This window comes from Semicossyphus pulcher, unplaced genomic scaffold, assembly GCF_022749685.1.
Source record: "Semicossyphus pulcher isolate SPU_LCO1_2020_fin unplaced genomic scaffold, fSemPul1.0.p SCAF_17, whole genome shotgun sequence".
Lineage (NCBI taxonomy): Eukaryota > Metazoa > Chordata > Actinopteri > Labriformes > Labridae > Semicossyphus > Semicossyphus pulcher.
The window spans coordinates 22,589,400-22,615,989 of record NW_027211681.1 but is presented as its reverse complement, the minus strand read 5'-3'; the positions used below and the strand labels follow the sequence as shown (position 1 = coordinate 22,615,989).

The 26,590-nt window shown below is 41.2% G+C and overlaps 3 protein-coding genes across 4 annotated transcripts; 1 reads left to right on the top strand and 2 right to left on the bottom strand.

The window, feature by feature from the left end:
- On the bottom strand, positions 1-10,596 carry LOC138595140 (protein GPR108). The gene is made up of 18 exons (XM_069666480.1): positions 10,244-10,596; positions 9,832-9,951; positions 8,015-8,065; positions 7,729-7,820; positions 7,555-7,625; positions 7,150-7,415; positions 7,010-7,072; positions 6,828-6,929; positions 6,617-6,750; positions 4,985-5,060; positions 4,728-4,801; positions 4,516-4,633; positions 4,304-4,434; positions 3,744-3,787; positions 2,582-2,631; positions 2,129-2,212; positions 1,755-1,876; positions 1-1,538 (listed from the first exon to the last, which is right to left on the bottom strand). The coding sequence occupies exons 1-18, from the start codon at positions 10,337-10,339 to the stop codon at positions 1,451-1,453; spliced, it is 1,782 nt and encodes a 593-aa protein (XP_069522581.1). The 5' UTR covers positions 10,340-10,596; the 3' UTR covers positions 1-1,450.
- A 1,685-nt stretch (positions 10,597-12,281) lies between these two features.
- On the bottom strand, positions 12,282-16,256 carry LOC138595036 (uncharacterized). Its single transcript, XM_069666354.1, has 5 exons — positions 16,189-16,256; positions 15,819-15,870; positions 14,617-14,898; positions 14,352-14,522; positions 12,282-12,559 (listed from the first exon to the last, which is right to left on the bottom strand). The coding sequence occupies exons 3-5, from the start codon at positions 14,879-14,881 to the stop codon at positions 12,282-12,284; spliced, it is 714 nt and encodes a 237-aa protein (XP_069522455.1). The 5' UTR covers positions 14,882-14,898; positions 15,819-15,870; positions 16,189-16,256.
- A 2,547-nt stretch (positions 16,257-18,803) lies between these two features.
- LOC138595219 (intercellular adhesion molecule 1-like) lies at positions 18,804-26,590 on the top strand. Of its 2 annotated transcripts, XM_069666575.1 has the most exons (7): positions 18,804-19,037; positions 21,313-21,523; positions 22,937-23,012; positions 23,396-23,534; positions 23,620-23,952; positions 24,948-25,184; positions 26,019-26,590. In XM_069666575.1, the coding sequence occupies exons 1-7, from the start codon at positions 18,983-18,985 to the stop codon at positions 26,087-26,089; spliced, it is 1,122 nt and encodes a 373-aa protein (XP_069522676.1). In that variant the 5' UTR covers positions 18,804-18,982; the 3' UTR covers positions 26,090-26,590. The 2 variants fall into 2 exon arrangements, with proteins under 2 accessions (XP_069522676.1, XP_069522677.1); XM_069666576.1 differs by lacking the exon at positions 26,019-26,590 and having other exon boundaries at positions 23,620-23,918; positions 24,948-25,065.

The following is a 26,590-nucleotide window of genomic DNA, read 5'->3' as shown; positions in this document are numbered from 1 at the left end:
TTCCTTTCCAGAACACCAGCTTTATTGTGACAGCTCACACAGATATCAAACATCCCTCTGTAACAAGCACAAAACCTTTTCTGCTCATGGTTTAGAGACTGCTGTCACCACGGTAACAGTCTGTAAACTCTGTGCAGCTCTGTACAGGAGTGTCTGCGGTCAGATCTCAGTAGTCTTTCCTTGATTCCTCACATTAACCCTTCCCGTCGTTTTAATAAAGGAATCAAAAAATCTCATTGAAACTGAGCCTGTGTCGTTATAACCGTCTGTAAAGCCTCAGTTCTTATGAAAGTGTAATGTGCCTCCTTTTCTATCAACAGTCTTCCTCTGTAAATTATTTACAAATGGCCGTCTACCCCGCCCGCCCGCCCGTCTGCAGCACACACAAATCTGATCTTTCACCAGTAAGTCATCAATAATTAATAAAATAAGCTTCACATCAAGAGCAAAGAAGGTAAAACCAAAGCAGACAAATTAAAAAAATTATCAGTTAGGTCACTTCTCCGCCCACATCGGCATGTGGCCAAAATAAAGAGAGAAAAAACAAGGCCGTCTTTGAAGACAAGTGGGGTCACTGTAGGGAGAATGATTCAAAAACCTGCTCGTCCACTGACCTCAACCACTTAAGCACTAAATTACAGCAGCAGTCATTGTTACAGACTGCAAGAGCCTCTCCAATACAAACCATAATACTGAAATATAACATTTCAATATACAATCAGTAAATATATTGAAATAGACAACCTCTGACATCCAGATATTTCAATGTACAAATCAAATGTAAAAGAAAAGAGCGACCGTCCTCTGTAGGGATGGAGTTACCGATGGGACATCATTGACCACTGAACAGTGGAAAGAGGAACATCACGTGTAGATAGTTGCCTAAATTTGAAATATATATTGATTAGCCTTTTACCTGAGTGCGGGCCATGTCTCCGAAGGGAAGAGAAAAAAAACAGCTGTGTTCAAATGTTGTGTTTTCTCACATTCACACACTCACGTGTACTCACATCACACACGAAGAGGTACAGCTAAGAGGCTAGCAGATGTACCATTTTTAAATAGCCGATATAAACACGATGGAAAGCAAGGCTTCCTCTAAAATGATAATTATCTTTGGAGAGAGAGAGAGAGTAAGAGAGGGAGTGAGGGAGAGAGAGAGAGAGAGAGAGAGCGAGGGGAAACTAAAGAGCATGACAGCTCCTTTCCATATCTCCACCCGTCCATGTGGCTTTCAGAGTTTCTGGGTGAAGTGCTCGAAGGAGACAAAGAGCGTCCGACAAAGTGAGTCTTTTTTTGCATAGCCAGACAGTGGGCTGCAACCACTTTAAGAGTTTCAAACAGAAAGCCGTCACTGTGGAGGTGAAGTTGGGGAGCCTTGGTCCACGCGTATCCCTGGGGATGTTTATTATGTCCCCTGGCCTCCTGCCCCAAAGGTGCAGCTTCCCGCTCACAAGGTGGACTCTTTCTGGCGATCGCGTCCGTTAGACGTTTTCTTGACTTTGGAAATCCCCTCCAGTGCACCAGACTCAGTCACTCTGAACACAGGGAGAGACAGAGAGGAGCAACATTACTGAATCTGTCTTTTGATCACACTTTAATTTTATATACTTCTGTTCCACAAGTAACAGTCATTGTGTGTCGTGCTCTGAGAGCTACGCTACATATGGCACCTGAACGCATCCTGCGTAGACAATGTGTGAGATACGCGTGCAAATAAAGGCATTTAAAATGTGTGATAAGAGTCTACTTACACTTCATCCATCTCCACGTCCTCCTCGTCCTGGGGCAGCTGGAGGTAGGGGTTATTGGACGCTGGTCGGAACTTGTAGCCCGTCAACACGAAAAAGATCAGAGTGGACACCTCCACCAGAAACTGAAGAAACACGAGAGTGGGTGTGTTTAATGACGCGTGTCAATATAAAGGAGAACACTGCTTACAGTTGACCTTGCCCATTTGCTGTATAATTAAGGGCATTAAAAGTATTAGCACAAACATGTTAATGGCAAACATCCCAGTAAAACTCCCAGCCAAATCTGCCCAGTTAGTGTTTAGTCAGTACGGAGCAGGATGTGTTTGACCTTCTGAAGTAATAAAGACATGTTGTTCTTGTAAATTTTGTCTTACCTCATAGCACCACTGCCACTGGAAAGGCATGGTGACCTTGAGCAGAATGGCTATGATCCTTGTAAAGTAGATGTAACACACAATCTGGAAGGAAGAAAAAATAATTTCAGATATGAAAAAAAAGTTGGCAGTTTGATGCTTGAACTATTTGCAGTATTTAATCTGACTGAATCTTAACAGCACTATCTTACTCGAGGTTTGTAAAACCTGCTTTTCAACAAGTATAATGATACCCATTATCAGCTTTTGTTCTGGCCCTGCAGCAGTGACTCTGCTGAATGAGAAGCCTGGAGGCGCCTTGCCAACTGCCATGACTCAGAATGATTTACTCTAAGAATAATAAGTCATGCCAATAAAAAACATCATCAAGAACTTTAAAGCATTAAATGTTGGCAATCTGATTGTATTTAGCAGGAAAGCAAGCAAGCAAAGCTGAGCAGAACTCCTTCTTACCATCACATAGTAATGCCGGAAGAGCTTGAGCTTCTCCAGATTCATGGCAGCTAAAAGAGACAAAGACCCAGTTTATTAAAACATAATAATCTCAAAAAACGTACAACCTACTCTTTGGAGTATAGACTGTATAAAAAGAAGGACGACATGACAGCTCCTTAAACGTGAAGCCACACCCTCTCTATCTCCCCCTGCTGACTGGCTGCAGTATAGGTCATAAAGCCCACCTCCTCCGTGTTAACAGATGGGACATGAGTCAAACTATAAAATCAAAATACACGTCAAATACATTTTTCTCAAACATGGTTTCTGTCATCATAGTTAGTTCTTATCATGCTGATTTATGTCCAAGTATTCATTCTTCTGACAAGTTTACTTTAATTAGTTATTTGATGCTGTAAAAAGGATGATTGACAGCTCTGTTGATAAATCCGGCTCCTGCAGCCGATCTGTTCCGAGTAGAGGAGGATCGGCGAGAGGAGACGTAACTAAAACAATCACTACGGTCACTGAAGTTTCCATACCTGTGAACGTCTGCTTCAGACACAAGATGCTGTTCTGCTGTTAAATACGCCGACGTGCCGGATCCTTGCTGTTTATCAGTAATTTAAAGGGCCAGTTTGCAGAGTTTGCAGGAGAGCTAATGCCATAATGGTAGGAAAAAATGCAACTTGGCTCTGTGCCTTTGGAGGACGCTATCTGCTTCTCCAAAGGGCCCTGGAAAACCTCCACCTCTGGAGGCCAGGGAGTTCGCTAAACTACACTTTATCAATATAGGACGCCCGCCTCTGATCACATGTCTCGTTCATAATCGTCAGGTTTGAAATGTAGACTGCAGACCTGAAGATTTTTTAGACGATCCACCGGTATATTTTCGTTGTATTTCGGATTATGTAGCACTCTGAGCCATTGCCTGACAAGAGGCTTTTTCCAGGGGCAAATTGCTCCTTTAAGTGTGTGTTTTGGTTTGCGGAAGTGGCTACGGCCTCCACCGAGCGATCTCTACTGCGCAGTCTCTGGCTCCAAATGACGTCACCATCGCAAGATGGCAGCGCTTATTATGGGGGATATTTTAGCATCAATTTTGTCCAATGAGAGCAGATGGAGACGAGTCGTCCATCTCTATATACAGTCATTGGATCCAGCCTACCAGGACTCTCACCTTTGCCATCAGTGCTGGAAGCCTCTTGTAAGTGGCGGATAGACCTATAAAGACAAATACAGAAAATGTTAGTTAGCGTCGAGCAAAAGTTAATTTGTCATCAAAACTACATTGATCATTTGCCTTTTTCTAATCTTTTGTCGATTTATTCATGTGGGTTCTCTGAGAGGTTTGGAGCCTCTGAATGACTAAATGTCCCCTGATAGGCTGATTTTGCTGCACTCCAGCCAAACATCACACCTATTTTCAGGCATTTCTTTTGGTCTAGCAACAATAAGTCTTTCCTGTTGCTTTCAGTATATGAAAAAAGGTTTTTCTTTCTACAAAGTGCACTAAAATGGGTAACTTTGGAGGCTGTATTACAATGAAAGTGACCTGTGATGTCAAAAAGGCCCTATCATCACGACTAGCCTCTGTTAGAATGTAAACACGAGTCTCAAAACATTATTAAATTTTCAATGGATTTTTTAAAATGGAAAATGGAATTGATACACATTAGACAGTGCACACACACACACACACACACACACACACACACACACACACACACACACACTGACCAGACAACGGGGAAGAGGATGGCTCCGCAGCAGATGAGGTCGACCAGGAAGAGGATCTCCTTCCACAGATAGTATTCGCTGGAGCCTTCCTCTGTGGACTCGATGATGATGTAGGCAACATTAGCCAGGACCTGGAGACAACATGCAGGAGGATTAACCAAACAACTCCACTCACTGTAAATGATCAAAACACAACTTCTGTTTTCTCACACCTGCAGAGGGATGACAATCATGAAGATCTTCTTCTCCTTGTCAGACAGGATGTATTTCACAAAAGCCCAGCCTGTGCCGATCAATGCCAGTGTGATGAAGAGGAGAGCGCCCTTCAGCCTGGAAAGTACATCAATACAAACGGTACAAATTAATAAACCAAACAGAGTCCTGAATTAATTTATGCTTCATATCCTGGTGAGACAGTACGTACAGGTGTGTGATATAATACATGACGGCCCAGCCTTCAATAGGATGCCCCTCAGTGTTGATGAAGTGATAGTTGATCTAAGACATAAAGAGAGATAGAGAGGGTCCATAAAAAGACAAAGACTCTGGGTGTGCTGTGAGCACAAGGAGCTGCACAGACAGAATAAACAGAGATAACAGAGACGTCGCCATAAAGCCAAATACAAGATAAATAACAGAGAGACAAAAGGCTCTGTGGCTCGGTGGTGTCTGTGCTCTTACACTGTGGAAAACCAGTGATGTGGACTTGGTGAAGGCCAACGCTGCCATCAGCCAGTGGATCTTGAACACGCTGTACCTGTAAGCACACATATTATAGCAGTGAACTGGTGCCACTACATTGATCGATGCAATCATATTTGGTTTTGAGGTCCAAGCATGTTGGGAATTCCTGAACAAATCACAGCAGTGAGACCGTGTGGGGAATGTTCTCATGTGGCATTTTTGGCAACGGGGGCTACACGGTGGTGCAGTGGTTAGTGCCGTCGCCTCACAGACAGAAGGTTTCTGGTTCGAACGAAGTGGGCCTTTCTGTGTGGAGTTTGCATGTTCTACCCGTGCACGCGTGGGTTCCCTCTGGCTTCCTCCCACAGTCCAAACACATGCTCGTTAGGTGCATTGGCGACTCTAAATTGCCCGTAAGGTGTGAGTGTGAGTGTGAGTGTGAAAGGTTGTCTGTTTCTACTGGGTGGCGATCAGTCCAGGTTGTACCCCGCCTCTCACTCAATGACAGCTGGGATAGACTCCAGCCCCTCCCCCAAGACCCTGAACAGGATAAGCGGTATAGAAAATGGATGGATGGATTTTTGGCAACCTATAGCACCTTTCTGGGATTATTTGTAGGTGTGTCTTATTTTGCGCACAAAAAACAAGTGACTTCAGGACATGCTTTAGAGATGGCTACATTGTAATTAAAATGTTGCAACAACAGCAACCACAGAACGCCATAGAGAGTCATTCCTGCCTGTAGCCATCAAACTCTACAACTCCTCCCTCTGACTGTCTGACACTGAGACACGTATTTTTAACTGTGCACTGAACACTGTACATAAACTGGATATCAACTTGTGCAATAATCAGACGCTGTGAAATAATCTGACATACGGCATTTATATTGTTAATTAACAATGTTGTGTTGCTGTACTTAACAATTTAACTGTATTTACTCTTATTCTGGCAATTCAATTCAATTCTGACATTATTATTTAAATCACCATAGAGCCCATTTTCATGCTTCTCTCTGTGTCAGAGCAACTGTGACACCCCAATTTACCCCCGTTGATAAATAAAGTATTTGTGAATCTGATTCATCTGAGGCCTCCAATGTTAGTCAACAAGAACAATGGATGACAATCATTTGCTACGTTGCTACGTCCACTTCCTGCAATGACATGCCAAAATGTCTGTTGTGAAAAACGTCCATTAGACGTAATTCGATACGATGGATTGAATGGAAATTTGGAAAGACATTCCAGTTTATGTCAATGAAATATGTAATGATGTTTGTGATTCATCAAGCTTTCATACAGTTCATTGTGTGAAATCGTTATTTGTCGGAAGTTTTGGTTTATGACCAAATCCCTGCAAAAGTAGTTACATTGCAATTAGTCTCAGCGGTACTTTGTGTTTTTTTATAATTAAAACATGAGAAATAACATTCTCTCCACATCTGCATCTCAGCGCTGTGATTGTGAGCTTCTTGGTAAGCTGCTGTTAGCATTGAGCTCAAAGCAAAATAGTGCAAAAAAGAAATAGTTCCACCACAAACTCTGCAAAGTGATCTTTAAATAAGGAAGCTGTAAAATCTTACAACGGTGTAAGTGTTTAACTCAGTGCGCCTGTATGCATGTGTACCTGTGCTTCATGAGCGTGTACACCCAGACCAAGGCAGCGGTGAAGAAGACACCGGCCATACCGATGTAAAGGCGAGACAGAGGAATTTCTGCTGCAGACAGGTAGCCGCCTGGGTTTGTCTCTGTCACTTCCACCTGCAGAGGAAACATTCAGGTTAACACATGCACAGACCTGAACATGCATGTACAAACATGAAACACACGCAACTTACTGTGAACGAGTAGGGATGTTTGGGTCCAGGTATCCTGTTCTTACAGTAGTGGAACTTGAGGCTGTACAGACCCTCCGCCAGCTCGCCGACCACCATGTGGAACTGTGGAAGAGGGACAGAGTTCAAATGTCCTGCAGCAGCTAACCACGTCAGAATTGGCTGAGTGAGAAAGCTGAACTTACGCTGAAGTTGTAGAGGTCGTTTACTTTGTCCAAAGCTAAAGTCAGCTGTTTGGTCTTCCCGAGCTGGAAGCAGATACAGATTAGAAATTGGTTTCATGAAGAGATCTCACACAAAAAAAACCCACGCAAACACATCTCACCAGGAATTCCTTTTCCTCCGATTTCTTTTCTTCTACACTAACAGGCTTCGTCTTTTCTTCTACGACAGGCTTCATCTTTTCTCCTGCCGCATCTCCATTCTTCTTGGCTTCCTGTGGTTCATCATTTGGTATGGCTTCATTGTCGTTCTCAATGTCAGATTTTTTTGAACTTGGAACTTGGTTACCACCGGGATTAGCAGCAGCAGCAGCAGCAGCAGCAGCAGCAGCAGCAGCAGCAGGAGGAACGTCCCTAGTTTTCCTCTGACCTAAAGGAAAATAAAATACAGTCACAAGACACACCAAACTTTCGCTTACATTCCTTGGCTGAATAAAATTGTGGAGGAATTCAGCTATTTTATCATTCTCACAGGATACAGGTGTGGCTGTTATAAAAGGGACTCTTACCTTTAGGTGCGTCAGCCTTTGGCTTTGCTATCAGGAGGTTGTCTTGATCACCCATAGCTTTCACATTGACACTACACAAACACAGCACACACAGAGCATACAATCAAACACACGTTAGACCATCAGTGCAAAGTTATAAACCTATTAACAAAGGTGCTGCTGTAATATACACACCTGAGCGTATTGACATCAATGAGAAAAAGAATGAGAGGCTCTTTGTCGGCCACATTTGTGAGAGTGAGCGGGCAAATCTCCGGCTCCTCTGCCTGCAGAGAGAAACAAATTCAAACAGACAAATAATCAAATATAAAGAACTTACCACTAGACCTACCCGGTCATTTGAATAGCCTGATGTATGAGCTTCTAAAGTAAGCTTAAGACTTAACAATAGCCATAAGATAGCATAATAGTGTGACTAATCGAAGCAAGTATGATAATAACCATGATTGGATGTACTCACTGTGTAGGACAACACTCCATTCACGCGAGACCTGGAGAGGCTGAAACCAACCTAAAGAGAGTTTTATAAATGTGGTCAGTTCGTGGTTAGAAAGCATCCGACTTCCTGAGGAAATACAATATTTCACTCTTCATGGCCGAGGCATATAAACACTACATTCATTATTACTGAGGCACCATCTAAGAGCTCTCACTGTTTTCTACCTCCTCTTCCTGTTGCCAAAGTGAAACCATCCCACCAGCTAGAAACATATTACGTCAGTAGTTTGTGATTCTTCTGTTAACACAAAAACTGTCTTGTTAGAAATTTGAGATAATATTATTCTCCTACTTTTTAACAACTACGCAAAGTGTGGATATTTGAAGATAATTTTTATTAGAAGAAGAAGAAGAAGTTTTACTTTATTAACCCCCGAGGGGAAATTAAATGTTTTCACTCTGTTATTAGAAACATGCTGCACAAACATAGGCCCGAATACACACATGCACAAACAGGATTCTGTGGACATGCATTAATGGAGAGATGTCAGAGTGAGGGGGGCTGCACATGGACATGCGCCCTGAGCAGTGGGGGATTCAGTGTCTTGCTCAAGGACACCTCAACAGTGCCCAGGAAAGGAACTGGCACCTCTCCAGCTACCAGCCCCAATTCCAATTCAAAAACATCTTTTGTCTAAGAATGTACTCAGTGTCAGTGCAAATCTTGGCTTCATGTTTAGCAAAAAGAAAATGTGTAAGTATTTATCTTTTTTATTATCCGAACAAGGTTGGCAACTTCAGCTTTCTCCAAGTATCCCACGCTCTCCCATGTAGGAAGAAACAATCCATAAGTTATGTGACAAGGGGCTTTTGACATCTGAAGACATAACGAAATGAATGTCAAAATGCAAGCTACCTTACTGTCACATTTTGTCATTTGACGATATGATGTGGTCTGTTTATGATCTACATATAAAAGAGATACATTTGTTTGGAGGTCAGTTTTCCTGTTGATGTTATTTCAAGTGCAAAATCAGAATAAAGTTAGCTATATGGCCCTGATACACTAGCTTAAGGGGGGGGCTGTGGCTCAGTGGTGGAGTCGGTCCTCTCTCAATCAGAAGGTTGGGGGTTCAATCCCTGACTGCTAAAGTCACATGTCAAAGTGTCCTTGGGCAAGACATTGAACCCCAAATTGCTCCCTGTGGCATAGCCATCAGGTATGAATGGGTATAGATCTGATTGGAGATTGGCACTTAGTGTGTGATTGTGTGAAATGTAGTGTAAAAGCAGCTTTGAGTGGTCGCAAGACTTGAAAAGCGCTATACAAGTACAGTCCATTTACCATTTACTTTAAATGTTATCTCAATCTATTAAACAGAATGTGCCATGGCTGATCAAGTGAAACTCTATATTTCATGTCATCCAGGTCACGGTAATTCTAAGCTAAATCTAAAAGACAACTGGACTTGGTTGAAGTTCTTGAAAACGTTTCACCTCTCATCCGAAAGGCTTCTTCAGTTCTAAACTGACTTTGTGGACGGAGCTAGAAATATAGGCCTCTGTAGGTTATTAGTATGCTAATAGATGTGTAATCAAGGGTGAGTCGTTAACCTGAGCTGTTGACCTAGTATCACTAAGAGCCGTTATTACCCTCTGGTGTTGATGGGTTGTTAGGCTTTCGGATGAGAGGTGAAACGTCTTCAGGAGCAACCATGTCCAGTTACCTTTTGAATTTAGCATAGAATTACCATGATGTGGATGAAAATAACACCAACAATCACAAATAGCCTACATTTGCAGACACACATACACACGTTTAAAACAAACACTTCTTACAGGGTTCTGGCTGTAGTTCACCATTTTTTCTTTGAAGCTCAGAGAATGCAGGTTGACATCCAGAGTGCCATTGGCATAAAAACCAAAGTTGTTGAGGTCGACTGCAGACCGAGTATCATTCTGGAAAGATAAACAAAATAAAAACTGTTCAGTCATTTGACTCTTCAAGTTCATGTAACCAGATGTAACCGTACAAGTGGGATTCAATGGCTGTTACTTTACATCTAAGTGACTTTTCTTCTTATTAAGTCGAACACTATCACAACAACCTGACACCATGTTTGAATCATCCTCTGTCAAAGCTAATTAACACATACTAGCTAGCTAATAAAATACCGCTCAGGGGACTCTAACCAGCGAACAAATTTAGCTCCCAAGCAAACATTAGTCAAATATAAAATAATAGCCTTACCGTCAGGGTAAGCTTGTGTATCCTCGCTTTACACCCAGTCAGCAGTAGTACGAGTAAATATCCAGCCAAAACACAACCTTTATGTGCCACAGCCATCACCAGGCAGAAATCAACTTGCTAACGGTAAGCAACTGCTAATGTTAGCGAGCGACAGTCTGCCAGATGGCTAAATAGCAAGCTAGCTACGAGTCTAATCAGGAGACGAGCTTAGATACAACGATGTTTGTCTTTAAACTTAGTATGTCGGCTCCTTAATAGCGTCGTTTATTATCAAATTACAACCATTAATGTTATGTTTTTCGATTCTTTTGTGCCTTCATCGCGTAAGGTAACAGCTAGCCTGTGAAGCAAACTCTCGCTTCCTGGTGGTGAATCAAGAGCAAAACATTAACCAAGGTGCAGACAGAGACGTCATCAGCTGTATGCTTACTTCCGGTACACTACCGTAGATAACACTGAGAGAGCAAATATTTAGAGAGAAATATACAAGAGCTGAAGAAATGTGAGTTTTTAAAACTATTCACACTGCTGTTTCATAATCGTGTGGAATTTTTCACTCAAACAATCGAGTTTTTAACTTCCAGGATCCTGTCTACACCTTGTACTACATGGCCTAGATTTGGTGACGTGCAGCAGTTTTTGGCAATGAGTTTCCGGCTAAAAGTGTTCACATGACTGACCCTGACCCTCCACGTCGGATGAAATCTCTTGGTTGCCATGTAAGCATCAGAGATATGATATTTAGCATGTTTGACATGTAAGAAACGACAATGAAGGAATGTTTTCGATGTCAGCAAAGAAACGTACAGAAAAAAAATACATATTTTGTTGTAAATATTCTTAGATACCAAACTGCAAACCTATATTTTAAATGCTAAAAGTTTTGCTCTTCATGGCACAAAAAATAGAAAGAAAACAAATGTTGAAGCCTGAAAAAAATTGTTTTATGTATGGTTTAAAACTGTCAAATGTCAATCCATCAAACCAACATTTACATTAATCCTCCATGTTGCTGTGTAATATGATGTCAAGTCTGTCATAGCGGCAAGTCGAGCACCAACATTATCTCCCCTTCAAGTTGTTGTTCTGAATTTATGGAACCTTCCATAAATTTCCCAGACTAAAAACATTTTTCAGCTTCTCCTGACACCAAGTGAATGTAGGGTTAGTCTGTGTTCTCTCTGGCCACAAACAATAGAGTTGTAGATTGTCTGTAGAACTGAGCAAAACAGCAGTGTAATACATGAAGATATTGATACTACTAATAGCCTACTAATTTTACTTTCCCACTTGGAAAATACCGTCACTACAGACATTTGACTTATTAAACAAGAGTGTAACATGTATGATAACATAAATGAAATAATCAATTCCTTTATCTAATGTTTAACTGTGCTTTTCCTGCTTTAACTGAAAAACAAGGTAATTGCTATTTTGCTAACAAAACTAACCAGATTCAGATTAGCAAACGTGTGTCCTGGCAAGACTTGCGTTGACGCTTTTTTTTTTTTTTTTTTTTTTACTTATACGATAAACCAAGTTTTGTAAAAGTTGCAACTGAAAACATGGGACATTAAGTCCATGAACTGACTCCCCTTGTCGTTCACGATGTAATATCTATCTAGTGTTACTGCTAACATTAGCTTCTTGAAACTACTAGTCATACCAGATGAAGTGGGCTAAGCCTGTAGCAATGAAAATCTCCGAGTTTCAATTGAGCATGGCTGTGTTTTATTGCTTTCAGCTTTTAAATTGCAAAAGAAATAAAATGTTATTTATTGTTTTCAAATGTTCTTTTCACCGACTCAATCAATCAATTAACTTGACAACAAGAAACCTCTCTGGTACAGACACACAATTTTAAGTTATGAAACATGAACGTTTATTTCAAATTTTAATGCGACGTAGAACCAACAACATCCCCACATAATCGCTTATTTGTATGAAAGTTTATATTAATTACTGCACCAGAGGACAAACTATAAGTTTGTATTTATAACATTCTGCTTGCAGTAGCTTTCTTATATTACCTAGAGACTCATGCCACACCTGCATATCTTCTCTTTAACTTCTCCACTGCGCTGTTGTGGTTCATCCTCTTCAGGATTTCAGCAGTCACATTCACGGCCGATTCTGCACCGTAGCCGTCAATCATCTTACTGACGGTGTCCTGCCGATCTGCACTCTCCAGATAGACCTTACGAATGGGCTCACACCCGGCCAGCACCGGCTGAGTGAGGTACCACCGAAACCTCTTGAACTCATCAGCACCGAGCTCGTCCAGAGTGTCCAAGATCAGAGGAGGAACCTCCATTTCTGATCACTGAAAAAGAGGTAAATATAATCTTACTTTACAAGTAAGCCTGAAATATGTTGAATGATGAGCCGCTTTTTTGTTTAGAAGGTGTAGTCAGATTCTTTTGTGGTTGGCCTTTCAACATTTCGGCTAAAACTTCTTCTGTTTTAATAGTTTGGTGTTTGTGATTTATTTGCACACAGATATTTTAAAGAGTTATTTCTTTCTTAAGCTGCCAAATTTAAAGTTAAAGTTAAGTGCCTACATAGCATGTTTTAATGTATATAACTTCACATAGTATTAACAGTAAAATGTCTATACTATCCATCTGCTGCCCTGGCCTTATTGCCTATTGTTACACTTTTTCTAACCAAATGCTTCCTCTCTGTGTCTCTACTACAAGACGAACAATGACAAAATAACATAAAATATGGTTAAATTGTTCAGCAGGAAAGTCAGTCTTTTTCATATATTTGCCTCCGATTTTGAACTCATAAAACTAATTTAGTTTTCATTGTCTGCAGGAACAAATGACATAAGGCTACGCTGATAATACATGTTGGAAAACAATCATTAAAATAACAACGTGAGAAACATGTTTAATGATGTTTAAGCCTCCATAAGTAAGAACTATTTTAGGATTTTAGTAAATGTCTCACCGTAGGTTTTGCAGTAAATACACGATCAACTAAAGCAGCCGCTCTGTGAGGCGACAGACTACTTGCAGTTTCTAACTAAGACTGCAGGACGGGAACTGCAAACCACACACACACACTTACTTTTTACAAATCTGCATCATGATGTTGAAATTTTCGGCAAAGGTAAGAACCGTTAATTAAAGTCAATCACAAGAAAAACAGTTTTACGCAGCACGTCTTGACTGGAAGCCGTTTATCGCTAACCGCTGGCGACTCATCGGCATGCTCACCGTTGTGTCCAGAGGCTATATCGTTGTCAGACTATAGCCGATGGGATCCGAGATTGCCCTTGTAGTAAGCTGTCAATCACAAGCTAGCTGTGTCCTAAAGCATCACACAAATGAGACCCTAATATAAAAGAATGAACATCAGGCTGTATTAAATTGAAAGTAGCAATTAAGATCATAAACCTATTATAACCATGTTTACTGAGGGTCGTTTCTCATAGACTACTAAAACCTGAAAACTGTGTACAACCAGTGAAGTCGCCCCCTGCTGGCCAGTAGAACTAATGCAGGTTTCAGGCACATTTTTTAAGACCCAGAAGCTACATCAGTTTTTATTTACAGTCTATGGGTGTAAATTATCAAATAAAATGTTGCTGAAGTCCACCTAACTTCTTCTGTGTCAGGGTCCTAATGTTGCTCTTTCTGTCACACTATAACTGACCCTGGATCAGAGCAGATCCATTGTTAACATTGGAGTTAAAGCTCCTGTAAGGATTTTTTTGCTGGTTATGAAACTGACTGAAATTAATGGCGATGCTTCTATATGACCTACAGAAGCAGGAAGAAGAGTGACGATTTCTATACAGTTATTTTGAGTGCCCAACCGCACGCTGCCAAAACAACGATGTACAGGACAGGATCAGCAAAGAGAGAAGACGTACCGCTGCGTCCACAGGGGTCGTCAAGATCGACACACAATGACAGCTCCTCCTCCAGTGTTTTATAAAATATTTATTTAACATCTGTGTAAAGTTAAAAAATATCTAAAGGGAGAATTGGTCTCCATGTCACTGGGACATGTTATTTTACATGATGAATTACTGTAAATGTCAATCAAATTATTTGAAAATATAAATGGTAATCCCCTCTCATTATCCCTGTTTATTTATTGATGGTTATATTCCAGGTTCCACTGGTGGAGGTACTGCCCAGTTGCGGGGCGATGATCACACTTCCGCCCTCAGCCGAAATAGTCCCAGGGGCAGCTGGTGCAGGAGCAGCAGGTGCAGGAGCTGCAGAGGAGGCGGGTGTGGTGGCGGGTGTAGCTGCTTTTTGCCCTTGAAGATGAGAAGATACAGATATTAAGAACAGATTCATGTAAAAAAAACACCAACTGGTTTCTGTTACTTTGACAAAAAACATCTGCAGCACCTGCATACGCGCTCTCTAACCGTCCTGCAGCTTCATTGTGGTTCATCTTCCTCAGGATCTCCACAGTGAGACTCACGGCTGTATCTTCACTGTAGCTCTCCATCATCCTTCTCACAGTATCAATCCGCGACGCCGTCTCCAGGCGGGACGTGGGGATTGGTTTGCAGCTGTCTCGGATCTTCATCGACAGGAACCACTTCAGCTTTTTGAAGTCGTCCTCAATCAGGTCCTCCAGAGTCTCAAGGAGCAGCTCTTGAACAGACATGTCTGCTCAGTGAACTGCTGGAAGAGGGAGAAGAAGGTTTACATCTATGAGACGATTGACATGATCCGATTGACAAGATCCGATTGACTGAAATTCTGAGTCAGCGCTAGTTTAGTCTGCCTGCGTTGAAGACAAATCCAACATATCTCATGAAGCAAGTTGATAATATGTTTAGTCAGGCAACCGGCTGAGTAGAGCCCCACACAAAGAAGATGGCTAACTAACTTCATGTAAAAGCAGTGTAATGCCCCTTTAAAGGGATTGTTCGCTTATTTTTAAGTAGGGTCGTATGAGTGGCTTATAGATAGTGAGTGTACTTTGTGTGACGGGCGTTAACGTTCTTTTTAAAATACATTTCATTATGTAACTTAGTCTCAAACGGTCGACTCCACGTCACCATCGGCTGGCAAGGTCCAGGGGAAGAATTGTCAATATTAACACCAGCATTGATGCGTTTCATCACAGTACAGCAATATAATTTACATTACATGTGGCGTTATCATATTCTGTGTAATTAAGCATGCTAGTGGGGGCTGTAGCAACATGCTAAACTAAACTTAGCCTGCAGCAGTACAATGATGGTTGCAGTCTATTGCAGCTCGAGCTGTTACATGCATTCTGCCTAGATTATAAAGGCCTGATTGTTTGCTCTGTTATAATTATGTTCAATGGCTGCTACATAGGAACATAACACTTAGAAATGTCTCAAGCTGTACAGCAGAATGGGCTGCAGTATTGCAGAGATTTGGCCAAACAGAGGGTTTGTTTTGGTTTCATGCTGGTGCTCAAGTGCGACATCTGCTGGACATGAAAGTTGCCTTTAAAGACTTTGTTTAGAAAGACACAGGAAGCCTCATGCCAATGCAGGATGTGTACCTGGCAACTCACAAGTCATAATCATAGAGCTTCATCTAGGTACCACCCACTCAGGACTCACCTGTTTCTGAGTCTGCCCTCTGAGCTTCCAACGCGGAACAAGGAATTAAAACCTGGTGATAATAGAAAAAGCAAATAAACAAACGGGACTGAAAAAATTACTCCTGTTATGATGAACTTTAAGAAAAAAAACGTGTTAGGATGAATGATTTTGATGAAACTGAAAACCTCATTAATAAAGCAACAGAGAAAACGACAAACCGGCTGTAAGCCACACAGATGCTGTTATAAACTGTACAAATCGACGCAGCAGGTTTGACACTCTTTCTGTCACTTTAATAGAGTTTCACAACAAAGTGTGGAGGCAGCGCAGCAGCCGCTGGAGACACAGCATATCCTTTGAATGACGACTAAAATACAGAAAGACTCACCGTGTCAGCAGCAGCCGGAACACATATGCCACCAACAGGGCAATGTTCTGTAAATGGCGCCTTTTTCCGCTTTCGGTTTCATTGGACTGCCCACATTCAGAGAGGCGGCAGAGAGAGGGGGGGAGGGAGGGAGAGGGATCTAAAGGCAGTGTTAAAGTTCAGGCCGTGAAAGCCAATAAAACAGAAGTGAAACAGGAGAGAGCAGAACAGTTTTAAAGGCTGACATCAGCTAATCAGCTAAAGAATTAAATTAATTAATATCGTAGACTCACGACTCATAATTAATCAAATGAATGAGTTAATAAATCAATATAATGATGCATTATAAGCTATTAGGTATTTCCCAAAGTGATTTTTAAATGTGCAATAAAAACAACGATTTATAAAATAATAAGGCTACCAAACGAATAAATAAGTCTGTTAATAAATAGACTAGGCCAAAATAAAAAAGGAGTTACTAAAACATTACAACTATTAAAATCCTAATTAAATATAGATTAGTAATTACAGAAATAATATTCAACAGTTTGAAAACAGAGCAGTTAAATGTTGAATTCACAATATGAATTGACCATCCAGTTGTTTTTATCAGAGTATTAAAAAGGTTTTTTCAAAGTTTAAGCATAGGACTGAAATACAGATAACATAGGCTTGTAGATGGTCTTAATATCTGATAGGAGCACCGCTCTCTCAGGTCATTCAGATATCAAAAAGAGAGAGAGAGAGGAGAGAGAGCGAGAGAGAGTTTACCCTTTCAAAAAACAAAGCACATTTCCCAAGAAACGAAACACACATTTTGGCCACTTGAGGGCAGCACAACAATCTCTATAGGCAACACTTGAGTCACCTTAAAAAGTTGATGTGATGACAAAGGCTGTGTTCGAAGTGCCATACTACATACTACATACTATATACTGCATACTGCATTCGGCGGTAGTCTGTAGTATATAGGAGCGTTTCAAATTCATTTTGCAGTATGCTACGCCAGGCGGAAGTTAACAGTAGGCGAGGTAGACTGGTCTGATGCATACTGGAGATATTCTCCGAATCAGTACGACATCCGGGTATTTTTGGCATACTGCACATTTTGCTTTTGTTTGCATACTACATACAACATTTTGGCCAAATCAGTACATACTGTTAGAATAGTATGGTATTTCGAACACAGCAGTACAGTTGCTTATTCACAGATCCAACAGACAGGAAGTGAAATAAGGGTTCAAGGTCATGTTTGTGCCCCCCTGATATATTCTCGCTCCTCTCAGCTCAATGGTTTCTCTCCTGAGGGAGTTTCTGTAAAAGCCCCATGTATATAAACATTTTTAAATATTGAAATTAAGAGATTAGAACTTACAATTGAAGTGATTTTTTTAAATTAAAATTAAAATGATTCAAATCTGCTTCATGTACTTTCCATAAATATGTGTTAAAAATGTAATCACCTCTATTGTTACTACTACTTCATGCATACCTGATTCATTCTGATAGATAGCATTGTATTTGCATCTGAACTACAATAACCTCAGTACTGTATGACCCTATTTGTGTCTAATGCTTTAATTAAAAAAAAAAAATCTTATTAGGAAACTATTGGACAAAATAGCATTTTTTGCAAGAGCAGTAACTTTAATTAGGCCTGAGTACTGCCAACATCAACAACAACAGAAACAATCGTAACAACGCCGACAAGAACAGTAACAACGACATTGGCTTGAACCATACAAACAACAATAACAATGTCAATGAACACAATGACAGAAACAACAATGACAACAACACCACAAGAAACAACAATGACAATAACAATACAAACCGCAATAACAAGATCAAAGACGACAACAGCAAGGACAAGACATATACAAACAACGATAATAATACGAACAACAACAATGGCAATGACAATGAAAACAACAATAACAACAATGGCAAAAACAACCGTAACAATGACAAAGACAACAACAGTAACAATGACAATGGCATCAACAATACAAACAACAATAAAGATGTCAATGACGACAACGACAGTAACAATGACAGCAACAAAAACAACAATGTGGTGATAACAATAACAGTAACAGTACAAACAGCAATAACAAGATAAAAGATGACAACAACAACAATAAATATAGAAACAATAACAATCCAGAAAACAATGACAACAACGACAATAAAAACAATTACAATAAAGATACAAACAAAACAAACAACACTGACAATGACAACAACAATAATAACAATACAGACAACAACTTTGGCAAAAACAACAGAGACAGGCCCCTAAAAAGTCATCGACTCTCAGAGGAGCCGGCGCCCCTTGTTTACTTAAAGTATTATTATTCCGTCACACCGCTGGTTGATCAGATGTTCTCTGTGATAACACATTATCTTTGATTGTACTGTTTTGTTCCCTCGTGAGCTCTTACAGCCGCCCATCTGTGTGTACATGTAACTGTGCTTAAACACACACACCCACACACTCGTTCTTACCCTCTGTGCTGCAGGACTACCCTGTTATAGTCTTGACCCTCCCTTCCTTCCTCTCTTGATATACCAGCAGAGAACGCCCATGCTGGGTTTCAGAGGCCAAAGCAAAGGAATCGCCTGATCATCAGCTTCAGACACACACTGAACAGAGCACATACATACTGTACACACCCACACTCCCATAAAAACCTGGAGTACCCCGTGTTTCCTCAGAAGTCCTGGGCCGTGTACCTGCCAGCATCACAGCGCCGACAGTAGCTCGTGTTTGAGAGAGTAGTCATATCAACAGAGCAAAGGACACTGACGAAGGATGAGTGCGTCCGGGTGGCCAATCACGCCTCTGCTGTTTTGCCTGTTCAGCTCAGGTGAGTGAAATGACAGCCGGTTGAATGCTGTGGGAGGCAGGTACAAGGATAAGAAACAGATCAAAGTGCAAACAGGCAGGGCAGAGCAGATGAAAGAGACCTGCTGTGAGAAAGGTACTCAGTGAGCCCTCGTTACAAGAGACTTAACGAGAGAAAGATGTTTATACTTCTCAGGCCGCGTAATTTGAGCTATTACTCGAGGACTAAAGAGGTAAAAAACTACAGCTTTTCACAAGGACAAAGCAGAGATTTGAGGAGAGTCTAAAGTGATTTGTATTTTTAGGCTATGTTAAGACTTGCCATGAGATAAATCTGGCAATAATACGTTTTTTATTCTTCTACACTCTCTGATGTAATTTGCTGATTTCTCACCTGTATTTTAGAAACCCTGTTGGGGGTCTCTGAAACTATAACATGAGGGAATTTAATCAGTCGTCATAAGTCAGTGTGTCATAACTGATGGATAACAACACTAGTACCTGAATCTCCCTCGGGATCAAGAAAGTATCCGCCATGTAGTAGTGGTGCAAAATAACTAACATTTACCATACTTCAGTAAAGTCTTTAACATATTTGTATAACTTGCTTGCTTTTATGCTGTATGTTATACTTAAAATCCATTACTTTTCAGAGGGATATATTGTATTCTTCACTCTTTTTATCTGAGAGCTAGTTACTTATAACTTCAAAGATTCAAAGATACTCAAATAAAATGTGCTATTTTATGAATTAAAGGAATCTAAATAGATGCATTTTTCAAATGCCAAAACATAAATAAGGTAAAAGTTCCGCTCAATCAGTGAGAGTATTAAAATGCTGCTTGTGTGCTTAAGCATGAGTAATAAAAATCAAAATACATAATACATAATCAACACCTGAAAGGGTCCATGCTCTTTGACAAGTATTCTTTTTATACTTTAAAGTACATTTTGCTCTCATGAGTGAATGAAAGTGATTCAAGTTAAAATAGGTGTCACTAAATCATCACACACATTTAGCTCTTTAAATGAGACTGTCCGTACTGCAACCGAACATTTACCTTGTTTTGCTGAGTGGCATGTGGGAAACGTAACCATAAAATTTGACAGCCGTTATGCCAACACACCCACACGCACGCACACACCAGTGAGCTACTGTGGGTGAGATCATCTGATAGGCAGGAGAACAAGCCCAGGACTCGGTGGAACAATGGTCATAGAAAAGAGGAGCGAGTTCTTTGACTTGGGCAGGGTGTCCTTCCTTCCTCAGAGGAACACACTGGGTGTATTCAGTGCGCTACAAAACAATAGTTCACAATAGATCAGCTAAAAGGAGTGTTATTTCACGAGATGGCAAAATTCAATTGACCCTTGCCTGCCTTATGTAAGGACGGGGGAATTGACTCATAAGTTCATACAGCTTACTGGACAAATATTTTTTTTCTTGTACTTAGTTAAAACACTGAAGAACTTAAATATATACAATCAATTCAGACCAAGTAATCTGATTGGACAAGAGGCGTTCCATAAGTGCTGATAATGTACATCACTGGGACTTGTAACGTTATGTATCCCTCCGCCTCAGCCAGGTGTTCTGAACGCTGTAAGTTAACCTGACAGCTAACAGTCTCCGTCTAGATTAGTACCTCGGAATCACACAAGCAACTGTCAACAGACTCTTGTTTCAAAGGCTGCATGATAAAGGAAAGCCAACACATAAATGTATATAAATCAAAGCTGGTCTGCTGAAACCTGTAGTCACACACAAAGTACCAAGAGTGCCGATAAGTGTTTGTTTGGAGCAGATCAGTTCCAGTCAACTTATGGAACAAGTTGTGCTTGTGGAGGTAAATTAATGCAACTATATTCTGATTAACTGTTCTATAAAAGCAATATCACACTCGGGGTCGTTTGGTTGTACCGAATATCAGCACGGCTTCTTCAGACTCGTGCCAAAGCCGTGCTGATATTCAGTATAACAGCACAACCGAGTATGATGTTGCTAAAGAATAGGTCATCTCCAATTGGAATATGGAGTCTATTATAGTGTGTTGTTATTTGGGTTCTATTCTGAATTAATATACTTACAAAGAGAATCCACCTTTTTATTGTGAGTGTTTTGTGTTCTTTGAGAAAAGATAACCTTTACACAATTTGTATTTCAAGCATTACTGTAGTACAACTCCTCTAATCCTCAATGATTTCAAGGGAGCCTTTAAGAGATGTTTCACGTTAACATGTTTGAGCGACTTACGGTGTCTTTCTCTCTCTCTCTCTGACCGCTCCTGTGACCTCAGCTACCTCATCCCCGGTTTCCATTTCCACATCTGCTCCACCTCTTCTATCACAAATTTCACCTCCCTCTCCCCTTCCAGCGATCCTCCCATCTCTACTGTCTCCGTCTCTCAGTGTCCCACCACCCATCCCTCCCCTCACCAGCAACTCTGCAGAGTTAACAGAAAGTGTCAGCTGCTCTCTGACGATGTCACCCTCCGCTTTGGTGGTCAGGTAAGTCAGGAGTAGCTTGGGAATATTCCAGGGTGGCTCAGTGATATAATGGCTCAAATTACAAATGAGGCAAAGAGTGTTCTAGTTATAAACATGTTACCCTGCGAGCACTGGACTCCCTTCATTGATAAGCTTAGGCATATGTTATGGTTTGACTTTCTCCCAGCCCCTTTTTAGCATCCATCTTCTACTGACAGTTGTTTATGGTTGTTTAGCAACTGATGCCAGTTTAATCTTGTTACAATGTTACAATCTCATTTAGCAGACGCTTTTGTCCAAAGCGACGTACGTCTGAGAGTTAATACAACACAAGCAACGATCAAGACAGGAGGGAACAAAGTCAGTAAGAGCCAACAAACAGCTTCAAGTGCGATCGGAGACACTGGTGCAAACAGGCAGTGCACAGGGCGTTTTTTAAATAATAACCATCATCAACTACATCAACAAGATCAGTATAATCATCATCATCATCATGAAAATCCTAGTCAGCATAAACTACATCTTCGATGTCATCATCATCAATAGCATCAGTATCATTAAGGTCAGAAGTGTTCATAAAGAGCTGGGTCTTTAGCTTCTTCTTAAAGGTGAACGGGACTCTGCGGACCGAGTGGAGTTTGGTAGCTTGTTCCACCACCGAGGGACCACTGATGAGAAGAGTCTAGTTAGAGACTTAGGGCCCTGTTGTGATGGGAGTACCAGGCGCCTTTCATTGGCAGAGCGTAGTGGGCGGGACGGAGTGTAGACCTGGATGAGGGCGTTCAGGTAGGCAGGAGCCGTTTTTGTTGCCGTTTTGTAAGCGAGCAACAGGGTTTTGAATTTGATGCGAACGCCGACTGGGAGCCAGTGGAGGGATATGAGCAGTGGAGTGACGTGCTGTTTTTGGTTGATTGAAGACCAGTCATGCTGCTGCGTTCTGGATCATCTGCAGAGGTTTGAATGTGCATGCAGGAAGGCCTGCCAGTCGGGAGTTGCAGTAATCAATGTGTGATAACACGAGAGCCTGTACCAGCAGCTGTGTTGCATGCTCTGAAAGGTGGGGTCTGATCTGCCTGATGTTGTACGGGGCAAATCGACATGACCGAGCAATCAAGGGCACATGAACTTTAAAGGTCAGCTGGTCGTCAATTATGACGCCCAGGTTCCGGGCAGACTAAGTGGGTACGAGTTCAGTTTGTCCAAGCTGGATATTGATCCGTGGTTGCATAGAGGGACTGGCTGGGATCTTGCGATAAAGAAAAAGGAGGAGAGTTGTGCAATGTAGAAAAATGAAATTTAACTTATTTGTACACAAATGCAGGCACTGAAAGTCAAGCAAATACAAAAAAGGGCTTGTGCTAACAGCTCCTTATAACCCTGTCTTACCACTAATCTGTTTTCCATGTTTCTGTGTGAATTACTGAAAACTAACAGGTTCGGAGATCCAGTCACAGCTAACTGCTCTGTGCGGAAGTTGGGTTTCTCTCTTCTTGGTTGGATCGTCTCAAAGGTAAGGGAATAAGTATTCTCTTAATATGTGACTTGAAAACCCCTTTACCTTTAAGAGTAACGTTACACCCCATGACTCTAATATCAAACTCCTGCTCCATCCTACCCTCACTAAGCATAAATAAGAAAGGTTTTCAGGTTTTTCCATCATTGTGCATGGGAGTGTGCCATTGTCTTGGCAAAGCTGTGGAGACCCACAGTGGGGTCTTCTCCAGGACCACACCCACTCTACATGTAGGCATTATTAGCCTCACATGATATTGCAAAGCTGTACCTACTGTAGAAATGAATGGTAACTAGTACCATCCACTGAAAAGCTCTTTTGTAGCCACCATTTAAAAACAGAATCTTAATACATTGCGATTTGACATTTCACACCCCTAGGAGGCTCCTCCACCAACACAGGAGCATTATCTGGTCTGGAGTGTGGACAGGATGACTGAATGGAGCATCGAGCCAATGTGTTTTGCTGTAGCTGAAATGGAAGGGCAGTGCGACATCAAGCTCCCTCTAATAGTCTTCAGTAAGTTCATGATTTGTTTTTCTGACATGTTAGGGAATGCATCAAACCTTTTGGGGGTGTTTAATGTGTTGTTCTGTCTCCTCAGAACCTCCAGATAACGTGTCCATCAGCTTTGTTAACCACACCGGGCCGATGTTCGAGAGTCATCCTTACACTCTAGAGTGTACGGTAAAGGATGTTGCTCCTGTTGAAAACCTCATTGTTACATTCCACAAAGGACACACAGTACTAGGTCAACTACAGCCCAACAACAACACAGAGAAGGCACCAGTGACTGAGATCTTTACTCTGCATTTAACACCCAATAAAGACGATGATGGAGCCGAGTTCTGGTGTGAAGCCAAGCTAGAACTGGGACCTGAAGGGCCCCCGCATCCTCCAGTGGTGAGGTCACAAAAACTCACTGCCACGGTCCTCTGTGAGTGAAACTCCTTACATTTGTTATGACATATTTAAAATATATAGATTTTTACTATAAGAATATATTTCAACCCCTTCGTTCCTCTTCACTATCTCCACTGTAAAACCAAATTCCAAATAGCCTTCTTACTATGTAATATAGGTTCTTTTAACATATATGTAACTAACTAAAAAGTCACTCATTTAAATTCAAATCCCAAATATTGTCATTTGTGTTTCTGTAAACTTTCCTGATACTGGGTTTGAATTGAGCACACAGCAGCTATTCAGGTGTTTCCACCCACTGTTGGTCCGTTAATGATGGTGGGACTGCTGGAGTTTAGTGCGAACTGTTGATCTATTTTCGACAGCAGATGTTGAGCGTCAGTGGAGGTGGTTAATCGCAGTAGCTAACACTACAGCGCCATCATTTAGCATTGCTTTATAGCTTTGAGAACAAATATGGGCACCTCGGCTAACGTTGCATGTGTATGCTAACTGCTAACTACAATATGGATGGCAAAGCACATTGTAACTTAGGCTAAAACAAAAAAATGAAGGATTTTCAAAATGTGATCGTCCACGCCATGGGATCGTCCATTTTTAAGGGTGCTTCATGAGACTCTGAATTTGATGACATATATGCCTTTTTATCTTTCTTTTTTTTGGCCTTTTTGGCATTTATGCCTTTATTGAGAGAGAGAGGACAGTGAATAATATCAAAAACAGGGAAAGAGAGAGTGGGAATAACATGTGGCAAAGGGCGGTGGGAGGGTGGGAGTCCAAACCGGGGCCACCGCATTGTGAACTGTTGCCTCTGTACGTGGGACGTAAGATTTAACCGCTGAGCTAAACTGGCATCCGAGGACTTTTACATTTCAAGCACAATTTCTAAATGCTTTGAGACCCTTTTTATTATCTTATTTCCTCTCGCGTATTCCTCTTTGTAAGACATGCCAACTTGCTCATCTATCTCTCGTTTCCTTCCCTCCCTCACTCTGACTTTTTCCTCAGATGGTCCACAGATCACTTGTCCTACAAAGCTGAGTGTGAGAGAAGGAGAGAGCTTCGGCTGCGAAGTGAGAGGCAACCCTCAACCATCAGTCACCTGGTTCAGGGATGGCCAGGTAGTTGCCCTGCCTAATCACTCAAGCATAAAGCATTCTGGGCATTACACAGTTTCAGCAAACGGACTTTATGGACAGAAAAACTTTACAGTGGAGGTGGAGGTGGAGGTCCTGAAGGGTGGTGGTAAGTTTACATTACCTGCAATATCATAACATACTGTACATGTTGTTGCGTGTCGACATCCGATTTAAACTAATCTAAAGTGGTATTCTCGAAGATTTCAGTTTCGTTCTCTTTGGCTGCACCTATGACGATAAACAGTAATTGAGGGAGCACGCTTCCTAGAGATCCAGACTGTTGTATGTGTAACGTCCACGGTTGGCTCCGGTGCAATCTTGGATCCCATCAGTCTGACAACAATATAGCCTCTGGATGATGCATGATGCAGATAATATATCACAAAGTAAAAATGTAGCTTTGTCAGGTCTGTCCTCAAGAGGAGACGAAAACTACTTTTAAAATTGTGACATCAACGTAAAGGGAATTTATCTCAAGTTAATTTTAGATCTAGAACAGATTGTTAGCCGTTAGCATGCAGATGTCTGTTTATAGAGAAGAAGCTAAATCATCGTCAGATAGCTGCTGATGGGAGCTGGGATGGCATTATGGCGCATTACGTTCCGCCTGCTTTTGCTCTCCACATGGACTTATTTCCTGCTTACGCTGCAGCCTGTTGATGCGTGATTGGTCAATCTTACTCGGACTACAAGCATAGTGCAAACGGATACCAGAACACTTGCTGTCCCAAATCCACGTCCCTGCCTACAGGGAGATTAGCTCCAGTTGTAATACTGAATAAAAAATTCAAAGGCTTTCATCAGTGGTCTATAGGCTCAATCACCATTGTGTTACCTTATTAGGCGAAAGATAGAGACTTAACAGACATTTCAATTAAAATCTTCTAGCTTATCACTTTAATTTAAACTTGAACCTAATTTTTCTCTCTCTTTTTTTTAGGAACTTCAAACGGCTGTAATAGACATTTCGTCCTGGTCGTCTTCCTTACTCAGATGATTAACTGGCTGTAACATCTCATAAAGGAACCGAAAACATGATCCTCTTCTGTCCATGCTGTGAGGATGAACCGTTCCTGCTGTGTGAATCGTTTGTCCCTCTCCTCTCATTCAGAAGAATCAGTTTTGCACTTGTTTTGATGTAGACCTTTTTTAGGTCTTATTATAAGCAGATCATTTCTAAGCTTCTGCCTAGGAAACTTCTCATATGATTAAATTGATCAGCCCCCAAAGGGGACATTTTTACGCTTCTTGTACATAATAATCAATCATACTGTTCTATTTCTGTGAAATTGGTATTTTTTCTCTCTTTCCCGTTTCTTCTGAGAGGATGTTTATGGACTGTTGAACCAATGTAAAAATGTTAGCGTATTTCCCCTGTTTCCCCTGTCTGAAAATGTATCACATTTACAAAGTGTGGATTCTACACTACAATAATACAATGAACCAGGTCCTCTTTCACTAAGGTTACGTTCCGTCTGCTGTACAATAAAAAGCTGAAACATTTCGTATCCA

What these genes read in the sequence shown, in the direction of transcription:
- LOC138595219 (XM_069666575.1), top strand. Translation starts at nt 18,983, where the DNA reads ATGAGTGCGTCCGGGTGGCCAATCACGCCTCTGCTGTTTTGCCTGTTC. An exon ending in TTGGTTGGATCGTCTCAAAG is followed by an intron (nt 23,013 to 23,395) that starts GTAAGGGAATAA and finishes TCACACCCCTAG; the next exon opens with GAGGCTCCTCCACCAACACA. An exon ending in GCTCCCTCTAATAGTCTTCA is followed by an intron (nt 23,535 to 23,619) that starts GTAAGTTCATGA and finishes CTGTCTCCTCAG; the next exon opens with AACCTCCAGATAACGTGTCC.
- LOC138595036 (XM_069666354.1), bottom strand. Translation starts at nt 14,881, where the DNA reads ATGTCTGTTCAAGAGCTGCTCCTTGAGACTCTGGAGGACCTGATTGAG. An exon ending in GTTAGAGAGCGCGTATGCAG is followed by an intron (nt 14,523 to 14,616) that starts GTGCTGCAGATG and finishes CTCATCTTCAAG; the next exon opens with GGCAAAAAGCAGCTACACCC. An exon ending in CTGGAATATAACCATCAATA is followed by an intron (nt 12,560 to 14,351) that starts AATAAACAGGGA and finishes TTCAGTGATCAG; the next exon opens with AAATGGAGGTTCCTCCTCTG.
- LOC138595140 (XM_069666480.1), bottom strand. Translation starts at nt 10,339, where the DNA reads ATGGCTGTGGCACATAAAGGTTGTGTTTTGGCTGGATATTTACTCGTA. An exon ending in TGAACTACAGCCAGAACCCT is followed by an intron (nt 8,066 to 9,831) that starts GTAAGAAGTGTT and finishes AACTCTCTTTAG; the next exon opens with GTTGGTTTCAGCCTCTCCAG. An exon ending in AACATCCCTACTCGTTCACA is followed by an intron (nt 6,751 to 6,827) that starts GTAAGTTGCGTG and finishes TTTCCTCTGCAG; the next exon opens with GTGGAAGTGACAGAGACAAA.